Source organism: Heloderma suspectum, chromosome 4 (assembly GCF_057233095.1).
Source record: "Heloderma suspectum isolate Gila_16-S chromosome 4, 16-S_ref, whole genome shotgun sequence".
In the NCBI taxonomy this organism is placed as follows: Eukaryota; Metazoa; Chordata; class Lepidosauria; order Squamata; family Helodermatidae; genus Heloderma; species Heloderma suspectum.
In genome coordinates, this window is record NC_139461.1 from 232,723,187 (window position 1) to 232,740,652 (window position 17,466).

General features: G+C 44.8%; 1 protein-coding gene across 3 annotated transcripts in view; it reads right to left on the reverse strand.

Annotated features, from left to right (window-relative positions):
* Window positions 1–4,824: 4,824 nt before the first annotated feature.
* Window positions 4,825–17,466, reverse strand: part of LOC146348219 (fatty-acid amide hydrolase 1-like) — a 56,343-nt gene continuing 43,701 nt past the window's right edge. For 2 of the 3 annotated variants that reach the window (XM_084852609.1, XM_084852607.1), the window contains exons 10-15: window positions 16,071–16,170; window positions 14,273–14,313; window positions 10,734–10,773; window positions 9,072–9,180; window positions 6,265–6,410; window positions 4,825–6,170 (exon numbers count right to left, since the gene is read on the reverse strand). In XM_084852609.1, coding sequence (XP_084708735.1) covers window positions 6,042–6,170; window positions 6,265–6,410; window positions 9,072–9,180; window positions 10,734–10,773; window positions 14,273–14,313; window positions 16,071–16,170 — 565 coding nt within the window. In that variant the 3' untranslated portion in view covers window positions 4,825–6,041. Of the gene's footprint in view, window positions 6,171–6,264; window positions 6,411–6,634; window positions 6,836–9,071; window positions 9,181–10,733; window positions 10,774–14,272; window positions 14,314–16,070; window positions 16,171–17,466 lie in introns of all 3 variants that reach the window. The other variant, XR_014790563.1, reaches the window with a different exon arrangement.

A 17,466-nucleotide genomic window follows, 5' to 3' on the forward strand; every position in this document is an offset into this window, starting at 1 on the left:
CAGCCAAGTCCCCCCCCCATACCAAGGACCCTTGGGGCGACAGAGTGCTTGGTGGGGGGGACCTCTGCCACCACCACAAGGCAGTTTTCTGCAGGAGGCTATCCCCCTCCCTATTCAAGCCAATGTACCAATTCATCTATTTGCTTAAATAGGGAGGGGGGAAGTCCTCTATGCTGAAAACAGAGAGAAAGGAAAGGAAAGAAAGGGAAAGGGGGAGAGGGAGCGGGGAGAGAGAGAGGGAGAGAGAGAGAAGAGCCAAGGAGGGAGGGGAGACAGAGAGAAACCAGAGTGAATAGCACACACAGAGGATGTACAGTCAGGGCCAGAAATATTGGAACAAGGATAACTGTTTTGGCAGTTGGCCTCCGTACACCACCACATTGAAGTTGAAAGGAAACACACCCAGATGGGAGCGAAGTCAGGACTTTCAGCTGTAATTCAAGGGGTGTGACAAAAGTGGGGCACTAACCATTCAGGAAGGACAGCCAGAGGCATACGCACACCCCCCGTCGTTGGGGGCTCATAAGTAATGGAACGAATGGCTGACAAGCAGCTGCATGGCCAGGGGTGGCCTGTTTCCTGGGTACCCCATGACCAATCAAGCAGATAAAAGGTCTGGAGGTGGTTCTGAGTGTTACATTTGCATTTGGTAGCTGTTCACTGGAACCCCCAACATGAGGTCCAAAGAGGTGTCCATGTGAGTGAAGGTGCCATCATTAGGCTGAGGAAACAAAATAAACCCATGAGAGAGATAGCAAAAATAGTGGGAGTGGCCAATACAACAGTTTGGAACATCCTGAAAAAGAAGGAATTAACTGGCAAGCTCAGCAACAGCAAAAGGCCTGGAAGACCACAGAAGACAACTAAAGTGGATGACTGCAGAATTCTGCTCATGGTGAAGAGGAAACCTTTCACAACATCTAGCCAGGTCAAGAACGCTCTTGAGGAGGTAGGCATGTCATTGTCAACATCTACAGTCAAGAGGTGGCTTTATGAATGTAAATACAGAGGCTTCACAACAAGGTGCAAACCCCTGGTAACACTCAAGAACAGAAAAGCCAGATTAGCCTTTGCCAGCAAACACCTAAAAAAGCCTGCCTGACTGTATAATTATGCATGCACACGTACACACACACACACACACACATGCAGGGGGTGCTCCTGTCATTTTTGTGAATGGCCATAAGCTATGCTGTGCAGGGCCACCCAAGATGGACAGGTCATGACGGAGAGTTCTCACAAAATGTGGTCCACTGGAGAAGGAAATGGCAACCCACTCCAGTATTCTTGCCAAGAAAACCCCATGGAACGTATCACAAGGCTAAAACATATGACGCCGGAAGATGAGCCCCTCAGGTCGGAAGGTGTCCAATATACTACTGGGGAAGAGCAGAGGGTATTTCCAAGTAGTGCCAGAAAGAGTGAAGCGGCTGGGCCAAAGCTGAAAGGACACTCAGCTGTGGATGTGTCTGGTGGTGAAAAGAAAATCCGATGCTGTAAAGAACAATATTGTTTAGGAACCTGGAATGTCAGATCAATGAATCAACGTAAGCTGGAGGGGGTCAAACATGAGATGGCAAGATTGAACATCGACATCTTGGGAATCAGTGAACTAAAATGGACAGGCATGGGCGAATTTAATTCAGGTGACCATCTTATCTACTATTGTGGGCAAGAATCCCTTAGAAGAAATGGAGTAGCACTCATAGTCAACAAAAGGGTGGGAAAAGCAGTACTGGGGTACAATCTTAAACATGATAGAATGATCTCAGTACGAATCCAAGGCAAACCATTCAACATCACAGTAATTCAAGTCTACGCCCCAACCACTGAGGCCGAAGAAGCTGAGGTTGATCGGTTCTATGAAGACCTACAACACCTTCTAGAACTAACACCAAAAAAAGATGTCCTCTTCATCATAGGGGATTGGAATGCTAAAGTAGGAAGTCAAGAAATCACCGGGATAACAGGCAAGCATGGCCTTGGTGTACAAAATGAAGCAGGACAAAAGCTAATAGAGTTTGCCAAGAGAACAAGCTGATCATAGCAAACACTCTTTTCCAACAGCACAAGAGACGACTCTACACATGGACATCACCAGATGGTCAATATCGAAATCAGATTGATTATGTCCTTTGCACCCAAAGATGGAGTAGCTCTATACAGTCAGTCAAAACAAGACCTGGAGCTGACTGTGGCTCAGATCATGAGCTTCTTGTTGCAAAATTTCGGCTTAAATTGAAGAACGTAGGGAAAACCACTAAACCATTCAGGTATGACCTAAATCATATCCCTTATGAATATACAGTGGAAGTGAGGAATAGATTTCAGGGATTAGACCTGAAAGACAGAGTGCCTGAGGAACTACGGACGGAGGTCCGTAACATTGTTCAAGAGGCAGCAACGAAATCCATCCCAAAGAAAAAGAAATGCAAGAAAGCCAAGTGGCTGTCTGATGAGGCTTTACAAGTAGCTCACGAAAGAAGGGAAGCGAAAAGCAAGGGAGAAAGGGGAAGATATATCCAACTGAATGCAGAGTTCTAGAGAATAGCAAGGAGAGACAAGAAGGCCTTCTTAAACGAACAATGCAAAGAAATCGAGGAAAACAACAGAATGGGAAAGACTAGAGATCTCTTCAAGAAAATTGGAGATCTCAAGGGAACGTTTTGTGCAAAGACGGGCATGATAAAGGACAAAGAAGGCAGGGACCTAACAGATGCAGATGAGATTAAGAAGGTGGAAAGAATACACAGAAGAACTATACAGGAAAGATCTTAATGTCCCTGATAGCCATGATAGTGCAATCACTGAACTTGAGCCGGACATCCTAGAGAGTGAATTCAAGTGGGCCTTAGCAAGCATTACTAACAACAAAGCTAGCGGAGATGACAGTATTCCAGCTGAGCTACTTAAAATCCTAAAAGATGATGCTGTGAAAGTGCTGCATTCAATATGCCAACAAATTTGGAACACTCAACAATGGCCGCAAGACTGGAAAAGATCAGTTTACATTCCAATTCCAAAGAAGGGCAACGCCAAAGAGTGTTCAAACTACTGCACAATTGCGCTCATTTCACATGCCAGCAAGGTGATGCTCAAAATCCTACAAGCTAGGCTTCAGCAGTATGCGAACCGAGAACTACCGGAACTACAAGCTGGGTTTCGACGTGGCAGAGGAACAAGAGATCAAATCGCCAACATTCGCTGCATCATGGAGAAAGCAAGAGAATTCCAGAAAAACGTCTATTTCTGCTTCATTGACTACGCTAAAGCCATTGATTGTGTGGATCACAACAAACTGTGGCAAATTCTTAAAGTGATGGGAGTACCAGACCACCTTACCTGTCTCCTGAGAAACCTGTACGAGGGTCAAGAAGCAACAGTAAGAACCAGACATGGAACAACCGAGTGGTTCAAAATTGGGAAAGGAGAACGAAAAGGCTGCATATTGTCACCCTGCTTATTTAACTTATATGGAGAGTACATCATGAGAAATGCCGGGTTGGATGAATCAGAGGTCAGAATTAAGATTGCTGGGAGAATTATCAACAACCTCCGATATGCAGACGATACCACCCTAATGGCAGAAAGCGAAGAGGATCTAAAGAGCCTCTTGTTGAGGGTGAAAGAGGAGAGTGCAAAAGCTGGTTTGAAACCCAACATTAAAAAAACGAAGATCATGACATCTGGCCATATCACTTCCTGGCATATAGAAGGGGAAGAAATGGAAGCAGTGACAGATTTTACTTTCTTGGGCTCCAAGGTCACTGCAGACGGTGACTGTAGCCATGAAATTAAAAGACGCTTGCTCCTTGGGAGGAAAGCTATGGCAAACCTAGACAGCATAGTAAGAAGCAGAGACATCACCTTGCCAACAAAGATCTGTCTAATCAAAGCTATGGTTTTCCCAGTAGTAATGTATGGCTGTGAGAGCTGGACTATAAGGAAGGCTGAGCGCCGAAGAATTGATGCTTTCGAACTGTGGTGCTGGAGAAGACTCTTACGAGTCCCCTGGACTGCAAGGAGGTCAAATCAGTCCATCCTAAAGGAAATCAACCCTGCCTGCTCATTGGAAGGACAGATACTGAAGCTGAAGCTCAAATATTTTGGCCACCTAGTGCGAAGAGAAAACTCTCTCTCCCCCTGATGCTGGGAAAGACTGAAGGCAAAAGGAGAAGGGGACGGCAGAGGATGAGATGGCTAGATAGCATCACCGATGCAATGAATATGAACTTGAGCACGCTCCGGGAGAGAGCGGAGGACAGGAAGGCCTGGCGTGCTATGGTCCATGGGGTCACGAAGAGTCGGACACGACTGAACAACAACAACAAAGTGCTAGATAGGATCTATTCCCTTGGAAAAGCAGCTATAAACTGCAGTACGCTGCTTTCCAAATTGTTTTCAGGCAAGCCACAATTAAACAGTGATCATGCATGTGTGAACCCAGGATCCTGTGTATTGTTCATGGGTTGTTTCTTCAGGCTACAGAGGTGGCGGGCAAGTGCAGTAAAAAAAACAAAAAAACAGCCACTCTACATGCTAGTACTACAGCACAACAAAGCCATTTGGGATACAGGGAGGGAGGAGGCAAAAGAGGAGGGAAACAAACAATACAGGGATTGAGAAAATAAACCATGGCTTGTTTGATTGTCTACCAGAAAAACCCTGGGTAGAGCAACAAACCATTTTGTTAGCGTTATGTGCAAACCAGGCCATTGTCTGGTGATTTGTGGGTGAAATCAGTGGCCATAAAATCTCACCCCCCAAACAGCACCCTTGATATGCGACAATAGACATTAGGGATTTGGAGGCTTAACACTAAATAAAAACAAGATAGGAATCACAAATATTTATGATCAGAATAAAGGCCAAATCACTGCTTTAAAAAAAGTTACAGCCATCTTTAGAAAGGAGACAAAACTGTAAGAGTTGTTTAAACAGCAGAGTAATGAAACTCAGCAAACATACTTAGGTTTGTTGGAGCCTGAACAAACTGGCTGAGGAAACAGAGGGATGGACAGACTTTGGCCTGTCTTAACTGAGGCCAAGTTATTCATTTCCAGACTTAAACTCACTTGCAACATTTTGAATATTAACTAACTTCCATGCTGCTCAATGACTTATTAATGCACTCTTGTCCCTGCTCAGTCCAGTTTACCCAGGTTTATACATTTGCTCCAGAGTGGCACTGCAACAAGAACAATGGAATGTCACAATTCTGCCCCCCCGCCCCGCCGCACATAGTCTCCTAAGTGAATCAGGCCCCTCCCATATTTCCCACTCCATTTTTCATCCCTCCGTTTCTCCAGCTCTGAGAAGCAGCCTAAACATTCCCAGCATCACCATGTGGGTATATCTATAGTACAGAAACGGCACAGATAGTAGGAATCCATCAAATGAAAGCAAAGGGACAGCAAGAGTAAAACTGATAGGGCCCAATTCAAAGTGCTGTTTTTGATTTTTAAAACCTTACATGCTTTGGCTCCAGATTATAGGAAGGGCTGCATACACCTTTATGAACCTGCCTATGTGTTAAGATCATCAATGGCAGCCCCACTTGCTGTCCTGCCATTAAGATATGTAAGGTGGGGTTCTAGAGATAGGGTCTTCTCAGTGGTGGGTTCTACAAAGAGGGCCTTGCCTCCGAAAAGATATACAGCTGGTTCCATCTGTTGCTTTTAAACAGGCTTTAAAAACACGTTGATTTGTTTTCTTTATATTTTACTTGAAAGCTTTTTTACATATGCCACCTTTAAGTTTTGGATTTGGCTTGTTTTAACTGGTTCACTCTTACATTTCTTTAAAACTGATTTATGTTTTTATGAACTTGTTATACTGATACTGAATTGCATGATTTATACTGTAAACTGCCTTAGGAAGACTGCAGTCTTGAAAGGCGGCTAAGAAATACAAAAAATAAATAGTCAGTACCAGACACAAAAGCACTTCAGTTATTTAATCAAAACAGGTGTCCATGATTATTATGGGCCTGCCAGGCCAGACGGCAACTTCCCATCATTCTGCTTCCTTCAATATCACATTCAGTGTATCCTTGGTTTTTCCAGGGTCAGCTTCTCCACTTCCTTCATGAACCGGAGGCACAGCTCCTCCTGCCACGGCAAAGCCACACACTGGACAGCAACAGGGAGTCCCACGGCCCCTTCCACTGCCTGCAGGGACAGAATGCAGAAAGAATTTTTGTGGTCCAAGTGTCAAAGAAAGGCTGCTGACAACCACCACAAAGCAACCCCTGCCACAGCATACCTTCACAAACGTTTTGTCCCACATATCGTTACAGTGGCTTTTAAGAGTTTTGAGCTCCTCCTCATCCTCCTTTGTCACTGTCGTGACAGGTACCACTCCAGCAGGGAAGTCCAAGTAGTTATACAAGAGAGTGTAACCAGCTGCTCCTGCAGAGACAACAGGACAAAGTCTCTAGTGTGACAGGCTATTACTTCTAGTCAGAGCTAAAATGACTGGTTCATTCTTTTTTGGCAACTTATGATGACAACAAATAGTTTACATAGTGCTTTTACAGCAGATCCCACAAGCTATCCCTACAAATCCTAAGAAGCAGATTATGCTCCTTCCCATTCTAAAGATGAGAAAACTGACTGGAGAGATTGCGGCTTACCGTGAACAGCTAACTGTAGGCCACATCATACTCGGAAGTCTCCATGCCAGTGGCCCCCCGGAAGTCACGATGGTGTTTCTCGAGACTCATTTGCCTTTGCAAATCAAAGTTATGGCTCTCATCTGTAGCTCCCACCACACAGAAGTGATTTTCAGTAGCAACCACACTATCTACAGCATATAAAGCAACTGGGAGAGCTGTCTGACAAGAACATGGGACACTTTTAGTGCAAACTCTGTCTACTCAGCCACTCCTGCTCACAAGTACATTTTGTGCTCACATAGAAGGGTTATAGATTCACAACATTATCAAAGCTGAGCTGGATGGGAAATGTCTCCCCACACCCCAAATCAAGCTACTGTCAGGATTGATTCTGCGCATATGGAGATAGTTGGCAGTTCAGATTCAGAAGGGGAACAGCAAGAACCGGGGGAGGCATCTTCCGTAGTCAGTTCAGATATAGTTAGGCGTGCTTCTCAGGATGGTAGCACCCAGATGGCTGGGCCTGAAGCCCCCCCCCTCCCATGAGAATCCAGGAGGAGGAGGAGGAGGAGGAGGAGAGCACAGGGTGTGACCTGAGGGATGCTAGACTGCGGCGCAGAGCGAAGCGGGAATAGTTAGAAGCAGAGCTCAGATGGTCGACCCGGTTGGCGATGTGTGAGGATCGACGTAGGGGAGCATCACTGGATGGAAGGGGTTTCCCTCCCTAAGTTATTCTAGTCAGGAAGTCCCTGTTCAAACTGCTAACAACATCGTAGCTCCCATTTGGATTCCCTGCTGTTAATCCCTTGTAGCCTGAACCTGCTGATAGTGAATTAAAGACATGAGACTGAAGCCTCTCTTCTTGTGTGGGTGCATGAGGAAGGTGGGGGCCAAGGGAATGTGACAGCTACACTCCTTCTATGGATAATATATTCAATGGTTGCTGGTTCATGGTGTCCCACGGGGGTCAATCCTGATCCCTACACTATTCAATATCTTCATGGAACGGCTAGGAAAGGTTACCCAGGGGGTTGGGGTGCATTGTCGCCAATATGCGAATGACATGCAACTCTGTTTCTCCTTTTCTTCTAACGTCAGTGAAGTTGTTGAGGTTCTGCATTGGTACGTGGAGGCTGCAATGGGCTGGATGAGGGCTAATAAACTCAGACTTAATCCAGACATGGCAGAGGTGCTTCTGGTCAGGAGAGAGGCAGGTTCTCGAACAGGAATTCAACCTGTTGTGGATGGGAGAGTAATCCCCTTAAAGGGGGTGCTCCTGGACTCAGCTTTGCACTTTGATGCTCAGGTAGTGGCTGTAGCCAGGAGTGCTTTTGCCCAGTTTAGGCTGGCTCAACAACTGCATCTGGTTCATGGCGAGGCTGGACCAGGCCACCACGACACACCACAGTACATCTAAATTGATTACTGCAATGTACTCTATGTTGGGCTATCTTTGAAGAATCTTCAGAAGCTTCAGTTGACCCTGAATGTGGCAGCAAGAACACTGATTGGCATTTGCTCACAGGACCCTATCACACCTGCCCTCCAACAGTTGCACTGGTTACCAATCTGTTTCTGGGCATGATTCCAAATGTTAGTGATTACCTTTAAAGTCCTAAAGAGCTTGGATCCAGGATATCTAGAGGACGGCCTTATCCTGTACCAGCCTGCCTGTGCCTCAATATCTGTCCCACTTATGGTGGAGGCCCAGTTGACGGGGACAAGAGAACAGGCCTTCTCAGTGGTTGCACCGAAATTATGGAATTGCCACATTTCACTGGATGGTAAAGCCCCCCCCCTTTTTTTTTATTCCAATAGGACTTTATTTTACTGGGTAGATAATTTTCCATCCGATCTTTGCTATGTGCTGAGAAAACCTGTCTTGCTTGTATCTTGTTGTTTTTATGGAATGCTATCATAGTTCATAATTGGTCTCAACTGCTGTAAGCCAATTGCTGTAAGCCTCCCTGAGTGTTGTGTGAGGGACTAGAGAGCCAGGATATAAATCCTTATATAAATAAATAAAGTAAAGCATGCTACTGCACTAAGGCTAGCATGGTGGCCTGAGGCTGCTCATTACATATTTTGACATGAAATGGAGTAAAGTCAGCTGTGCCCATATAGCAAGTTGCACAGCAACATGTTAGGAAGCTGTATGCGAACCGAATCCAGTGCTGGATTGTTTCTGAGCCACTGGTGTGGGAAGCCATTACTGCTAGGCAACACTGACTTAGAGTCTGACCACTCATCAAGGCAATGGGTGCAACAACATACATATCCACTCACCAGATTGTTGTTTCGACAACAGAGAGTGCCCCTGAGAACCTCAAAGTTGGCCATTAGAGATGGCTTAGAGAATCAAGGACACAGGGCAAGCTGGAGGATAGCTGAAAGTACTCTAAGGGATACCAGTGATTGCCTAAGAGACCTGATTTTCCACTTAACGTGCAAGTACCTGAACATTTCTCAGGAAATCCTATCTTAAAAGCTGGACCCACTGTAGGGCAAAGCATCACATCCAGATCTAGTCTCCTCCATTCAGCAATGAATTCCTGGCAGTATTCCTAAGGAAGGGAGAATAGGAAGGCACAGGCAGACTTCAGAAAGAGAAATGGCATGGAACTGGCAGCAAGCAGGAACATAATGGAACAAACATGGCACCATCCCAATTCCAGCTAAGTGCATGGGACTATCCTGTCACTTAATTAAACCAGTGGAAAATGGCATGCTCACCAAGACAGCAGAAACTTTGAATAAAACAGATGCTTTATATTCTTATGTCACTTTCCTTCCTACGCTATAAAGTACAAGTTACTCAGAGAACAAGGAACTCAGAGAACAAGTGTGTGGTCAATGGAGGCCTATTTTCTTTCTTTTTTTAACACCTCACCCACCCCACCCCCAGGAATGGAATTTCAGAGGTGGGGAGGTTTAACCTTCCCCTCCCAAAGTCTGAATTGGGGCCACACATGCTTCCATGAGAGTGAAATATTAGGCATGCCTCAGCTACACATTACATGATTCGCAGAACATGTAGTTTGGTTCTTCGTGTGTGTCTTGGGGGATAGCTGGAATCTTAAGGTGTTATGCTACTTCTGCTTGCTATTTCCTTTGCATTATAACGTAAGAGATTGCCAGTGAGCATTGTCACTTTAGAACCTTGTTTTGTTGGTGTGTTGGGGAGGGGGAATAAGTATGTGGGCAGTTCTTTTGCAGTAAAAGCACTCCTATGCCACACACAAAGTTCAGAGGAGAAATGGGAGTTGATCAAGACTCAGACATCACCTCCTTGTTCCTTTTACCAATTACCTCCACAATGACAGAGATTTTACACTGATGCTGCCTGTCTCTGAAAATATTTATTTCAGCAAGCCTCTCCCAAGCATGCACTGAGCCTCCCCGCTCTCAGGCGGTAGCATCTTAGTTGCCAGTGTCCCCTTGCTAGAAGTGAGTAAAAGTTGTCAGTGTCCCCCACCCGCTTAGGGCATGCTAAAATGGCCCTCTGGGTGCCCATTCCTACTCTGCACATTTTCAGAGGCACACCTTCCCCAGACACCCAGGGAACCTAGTCTGGTTTCTCTAAGCCCACCGCTACTAAGGAAGGTAAGGAGTGGAGGTGGGCAGGGTGAAGGGCATGAAACAATACCTCTGCACTGTGTTCTCCGGCTTTATGAGTATGATATGGATGGCCACACCCGTTTATTATCTGTCCCTCACAGTAGGACAAATGTGGAGCGGTGACAGAAATATCTAATTTTCTAGCAGTTTTCATTATGGGCAAACAAAATAATAAAAAAGGAATTACAGCATACCCTTGTGGTGAAAGGGGGGTAGGGAGAAGGGGAAATGCTGAAACTGAAATGGAATCTTAGTATCATGGATGCAGTGACTGTTTACCTCGACAGGAATTCCAGAGCAGCAGCTAAAGCACAGAGTTATACAATCAAATAGCTGAAATGACAACTGTGAGGATATGTAGCAAGATCTAAGGTGAGGAAAATCACAGGCTAGGACAAACAGATGGTCCTCACCACTGGGGGGTGCACATTAGTAGCTTAAAAACATCATCTAGTTAAATCCTGAGAAGACCTCTTAAAAAAAGAAAGATAAATTTTACCGCAATGTCAGTGTTAATTTTCCAAAGCTCTTGGGCAGACCTAAAATTTCAAACAAAAAAAGGTGGTGAAGGTGAATGGTGGATGGATTTGCATGTGGATGTTCTACACCAGCCTTCCCCAACCTGGCACCCTACAGATGTGTTAGACTACAACTCCCATCATGTTCTACACCAAAAGCAGAACTACATGGAATCTTGGCAAACAAATGCTGTTGAGGTAACGAATAGGGGGACAGAGGGGGCATTTGTAGGGAAGTATCAGCAAGTTAAAGGGATGAGTGCTTAACCCTAGCTCATAAATCCAATAACACACACATCACAAATCAGGCCGTTTCCCCCTTTGCCTTGTGTTACTTTCCATGTTAAAGCCTTGCTGGGGAAATGATCAAAACAGCCTAGCAAGGAAGTAATAAGCACTCTCCTTCCACCCATGCTGATTCCTCCCTGAAAATGCCTCCCCACATTTGCCTTACAAAGAAAAAACAGAATTTGGAATGGAATTTTCCTTCATAAAGTCTTAATTCTGCCCTTAGAATGCTATTACATAGAGGTATCTTTTTAAAATTTAGACTGCACTTTTTCAGAAATCCCAAAGGAACAAGGTACCTAAACCCTAGGTGCTTAGAAACATATATGGTCAGCAGGTTACAGTTGTTTGCTTTTATCTCATGGTGTCCTCAAAATTCTAAGAATTTCAGGCTTTTTAAAACAGCAAGTTTCTAGCTCCCATTGTTGCAGAGAACAATTAAACACATATATAGAAATTTTCTGATATAGACTCACACCCAGAGGGATGTATTGGATAGTGCTTTCAGTGGCAGTTCCCCAATACACATAATCATTGCCTTCAAGTGTCCTATCACCCCAATGGGCTCACATGACACGACAACCCACAATGGGCAGCCAGCCATGGTGGGTTGTTGTGCTGTGAGAACCCACTATGTTTTCTGTGGGGTGGCTTATTTTTAGCAAAAAAAACCATGCTGAGAGCCCATGGCTTGTTGTACAGTTGTTCGTGCTCATGGTGGGTTGTTGTGTCATCTGAACCTGGGAGAGTGATGTTATTGTGAGTTACCAGGATCAGCTACAGAGCCGCTTGGCAACAGTGGCAAAAAACTCCATGCTGCTCTTTCCAATTCAGCCTCCCTCGCCAGCGACTGCCTTTCCACCAATGCCGAAACTCAACTGTGGAAGGACCATCACTCATTTGCTACCTTTTTTCGGTGCCTCAAAGCTGCATAATTTGTTGATCTTTGCATATGCGCACTTACAGCTGTTCCATACGTGGCCTGGCGTCTTGCCTGGTCAATTTCCTTGTATGCTTGATCTATCAACAGGAGCACAGAAGTGGAGTAGGTAACATACAAGGAAATGGACAAGACAAGGCTGCGTATAGGCTAATTTGCACATAGTTCCAAAGGACCAGGGGAGAAATAATAGTAAGAGAAAGGAGGGACCCAGTAGCACAATTCAGAAGCTTTGGAAATGGGGGAAAGGGGCGAATGGAGAAAGTGCACCAAAAGGGAGGTGGGGGGACACAATATCTCCTTCCTAGCAATGTAATCCTCTGGCTTTTAAGTGTTGCACAGACACTTCTCGGTGTCCTCCACCTTTTCAACACTTCCCCGAGTCTCCAGCTAGTCCAGAAAGGGGAAATATTACCCCCCCTTTCACGGCTTCCTCTTGGAGCAATTATTGCTGGGGGTAGTTCAGCTGCCATTCTCCCTCATCCCTTCTTAGCACCAGGATGATTTTTTCCTTCTTCTGAGAAGGGGTGAAGGAGACTGGCAGTTGAGGTAACCCCAGCAGTATCTGCTCTGAGAAGGAGCCATGAAAAGGGTGGGGTGGGTGAGTTAATATCTCCACTTTCTGCACTAGCTGGAGACCCGGGGAATGGTTGAAAAGGTGGAGGGCACTGAGATGTGTCAGTTCAACACATAGACATGAGAGGATTACATTGGCAAGGGGGAGATACTGTCCCCCCACTTTTTGAAGCACTTACTCCATTTTCCCTTTTCCCCATTTTCGGTGCTTCTGAATTGCGCTGCTGTGTTCCTCCTTTCTCTTACTATTATTTCTCCCCTGTTCCTTCGCAACTGTACACAAATTAGCCTATATGCAGCCTCATCTTGTCCGTTTTGTTGTATGTTACGTACTCCACTTCAGTTCTCCTTTTGACAGCTGAAACATACAAGGAAATTGACCAGACAAGACTCCACATATCAGACAGCCATAAGTGAGCACTTGTGTACTTGTGAAGGATCAAAAAAAATTATGAACATAATTGCATACTCCTGAAGCACAAATAAAAAATAAACGGGGGCAAACAAAAAGGGGTAGTGATAGGAGCAGGGAGAGGGCCATGGCAAGGAGGCAAGATGGGTTCTGCCGCAAAGGTACCTGGGATATGTACCAGAGCTCGCTGGAGAGCTGGGGGGAAGGAGGGGGAGAACAAGCTACGGCAAGCCCGATTGTCTGTCAGGTGTATCATGGGTTGTTCTGTGAACAACCAACCCACTATGGCTTGTTCACAGGGTAGCTTAGCATGATGTGCGGACCAGCCCAATGAATCTGTAATGAAATACCCAAATTCTTTTTTTTGGGGGGGGGGGAGGTGATGGGTGAAATTAGCAACTTGAGTAAAATATTCAGGTATATACTTTTTGTGTGCAGTTTATCTCAACCACAGACTTTGAATTTTCTATTCATTTCTGATACAGAAATTTAACCTCCTATACTAGTACTCAACTACTGAAGCCCTTCTGGGTCATATGAGAAGTCCATCCACCACCCATCCTTGTTTTATGCTGAAATTTACAAGCGCATGATGCTGGCAATCACCTGGACCTTTGCTGGAAAGACTTAGAGCGGATGCAGACATTCAGCTGGGCATAGGGTATGGACATCTGTCACTGCTTGTTTCAAAGTGTGCTAACATCCAAGTCTCCCTGAACACAGGAACCATATACATCAGGGAGAAAGCCAGCCAGCCAGCCCCACCCCCACTCCATCCTGCCTTCTCCTTTCTGTTGTTCAGGGAGATTTTGATGTGGATATGCTTTCAAACAAGCAATTTCGTCCATCTATCTATGTGTATTCTTTGATAGTACATTCACAGGAAGGCTTGTGTGGTTTACCTGCCTGAATGTTTGAGTTGACTCAGCCTTTAGCTATAAGTAATTTAGATGGGGGGGAAAGAATATTAGCAGCACTTAACGACTATGAGGCCAGCTCTTTCCCCGAGTACTGGACACATACCTTGAAGTCTCCTGATGCAGTGGGAGAGAAGGCAACCGCTGCTCCTCACACTATCTCCCTCCCCAGTCTTCTCTTCTTTAACTGCTGGGTGGCATACTAGGAGGCCTGCTTGTCAGAGCAGGCAAAGGAAGTGGCCGACAACGGGAACAGGGTCAAAACAGACGCGAGTAGCGGTAGCTCCCTTCTCTCCACTACATCAGGAGTTTGAAAGGTACATCGCCAGCATAGGAGGTGGCAACCCTAAGAAAGGAAGGCCGTACATTCCCATCATCAAGCCTTACCTCTCTCTGATGTTTCCCAACATATTTGACATACGAAGACTCTAAGGAAACAAAAGAGGAATTCACATGAGAGGTTTCCAACCCAGGTTCCAAACTTTTTTTTTTTAATACCAAAAAATATATTAAGCTTAAAAAAACTGAAGTGTGCCTAGCAGGAAAGGTAATATGAATCAGGATTCCCGCGCAGCCCATGAAGCAGACAACCCCTTCGTAGTTACTCAAGTTTAGTTGTCCCAATGCAATCTGCCACACATGACAGTGTAGCATTCAGATTGTTAAGAGCAGATCAAGGGCAGGGTTGTTCATAAATAAATAATAAATACATTCATGTCCCCAACCACAAAAATACCCCCTGTCCAAAATAACCCATAATTTCTGCATTAAGGGAAATATAAATTCTGCTGTGAACCTCAGGAGTTTTAGTATGAATCTGTTCAGTGTGCACCTTTTCTTCTGAACCTCTTCCCTGATTTTTGTTGTAATTGTAATTTCTTTTAGCAAGGACAAGAGAGAAAGGTGCAGTGAGGAACAATGGGACTATACAGATAGGGGAATGTGACTGGAGACCATTAAGGGAGCAGGGATTAAGCACTTGTCGCATGTACACTGGAGCATGTTGTGATGCAGCTTACATGTTTTCAGATGCATCTCTGTAACTATAAGGTCAAGAATCTTGCTTTAAAAGTGGCAGGGAAAAGGGCAAAAGATGAATCTGTATATATAGAATCACAGATCTCCCAGTCTACATAAAGCCTCATAGCCTAGTTTAAGCCTGTATCATGGGTTGAGGACTTGCTCCCATGTTTCGAATGGTAGTATGAACCTGAAGTTACTGCCACAAAATTGTGTAATAAAAAGTCTTTGAAAAAAGAATATTGATTAGGGAAAGAATGTGCAAGATTACAAGGCACACATCTTCCTTCCTTAATCGAAATTATTTTTTCAAGGACTCTGTTATACATTCAACACTGTATGGGACTCAGAGGTTCTGAAAGACAGCTTAGCCTTCCACTGGTCCCCCATCATTGCCTTTGGAGCCTTTCCCTACATGGGACAGGAAAAAACAGTGTGCTCTGTGGTCTTCTTGGCTACAGTGATCACCCCATCGTTAATTTGCATAGCCAGTGCTCTCTGTGAATTTCCAATTCACAACCTTTTGCTTTCCTGCTCCACTCAAACAGGTAGATATACCCACTGTAACTCCTTCTCTCTTTCCTGATATTGCTCTGAATCTGTCCCTTCTGCCCCTCGCATGGTCACCCTTGGACCACTGAAACTCATGTTTTCCCTGCTGCACTTAGGCCTCCAAAGCCCACCATTACCCTTGCATTCTCCCTGCTCCTAATTTGGCAAACCATTATTCCCACCTCCATGTTTCCTTGCTCCATCATTGCTGTTAGGGACCATAAGGAAAGAAAAAAAAAGCTGGACCACTGCTAATGGCAGTGAACTAATCAATCTTCCCCCCCATTTCCCACTGTTCAAATATCTATGGCATAATAAAAGTGTATCCTTTACACAAGTTTTGTCAGTGTACTTGAGCTAATTTCACCACTGTGTCGGACACAATGTACAATCTGTCATGTGCATGCCATGCCTCTGCCAAAGATCCTAGTATTTCCATGTCATTCTAGTCCATGTATGCAGATGTATGTTTACATGCACATGTGATAGAAAACACATGGTTTGGTAACAACAAGAATTTCCTTCTCAAAATATAGGGAGGAAACTGTGGTCACATAGCCACTGGCTGCTTTCTTCAGCAAATCAGGACAGGTTAGCAAAAGACAAGCCTTACTATTGGTTTGATGATCCAACATATGAGCCTTCGTAGCCAACTAGGTGCTCTTGCCAGGAGCAGCAAATCCTTTATTTTGGGACCCTCGAGTTCCTCTTTGCTGAAAGGCAACCAAGACAATCAGATTACATAATCTTCACAATAAATGATATATTAACACAGCCTTCAACCCTCCAACTCTAGGACATCAACCATCACCACTGCCATTCAGCAACATCTGTTCCCTACTGCCATCCAGCTCCATCTGTTTCTTGTGGAAAATGTAGCAGGTAGGATTCCTCTGAACAGGACCTTCCAAATCCATGCATAAGGCTCCCAGCACAAGTGTGAAAGGGACACAACAGCTGCCCTTAGCACAAAGATATTACAAAGGGGCTGAGGCATCACTGGACAGCACTTGGAAGAGCTATGGCCCAATCCAAACTAAAAATCCTGCTGAAGCAGATCAAGAGGCATCTAGTCAAGCATCCCATTTCTAATGGTGGTGTGACAGCTGCTTCTGGAAACCTACAAGATGGACATGAAGGGAACAGCCCTGCCTTGTGTTCACCATTCTGAAGAATTTGGTGTCCTCCATAAAATGGGCTGCTATCCCACTGCTCACCCCTGTCTACACAGAGTTTATAGAAAGATTAAATAGCAGAAACTCCTGTACAGATCCTAACCTCCTTCCATTGTAAAAACTGTCCATTCCTACTCTCTACTCTCAAGTTCTTTATCCATTTACGAATCCACAAGAGGACCTTCTGCCCATTCCATGACTGAAAGGTTTGCTCAAGAGACTTTGATGGAGGACTTTGCTGAAAGCTGTTTGGAAATCAACCAAATCTATCAAATCACTCCACCAACATACTTGTTCATTTCATTCATATATTATATTTCTATACTGCCCCATAGCTGAAGCTCTCTGGGCTGTTCACAAAAAAATCTTAAAATAATTCTAGAAGGTCAGCAAGACAGGACTTCCCTTTGCAGAAGCCATGCTGATTCTTCTTCAGCAATGCTTGTTCTTCTATATGTTTAATAGTTCAAGTTTTAATTATGCTTTCCAATTTACCATACATAGATATTAGACTAACTCATTTGTATTTTTCTAGATCCCCACAGATCCAATTAAAGAAAAAAGGTGTTATAGTGGCTACCTTCCAGTCTTCCAGTTAGGAGACTGATTTTAGTGACAAATTGCATAATGTTCCAAGATGATCAGCTATCACACATTTGAGCTCCTTAGGATGCAATCCAATTGGATTGACGTCTGCTAGGCAGCAGTCCCTGATGTCCTGCCAAGCTCTTGCCTCCAGGGCAGGAGGAGCGAAGGAGGCTTTTTAGCCTCTGTGTCCTGCTTTTTCTGGTGGACTGACCTCTAAGCCTGTCTAGCTGATGCAGGCAGGGATAG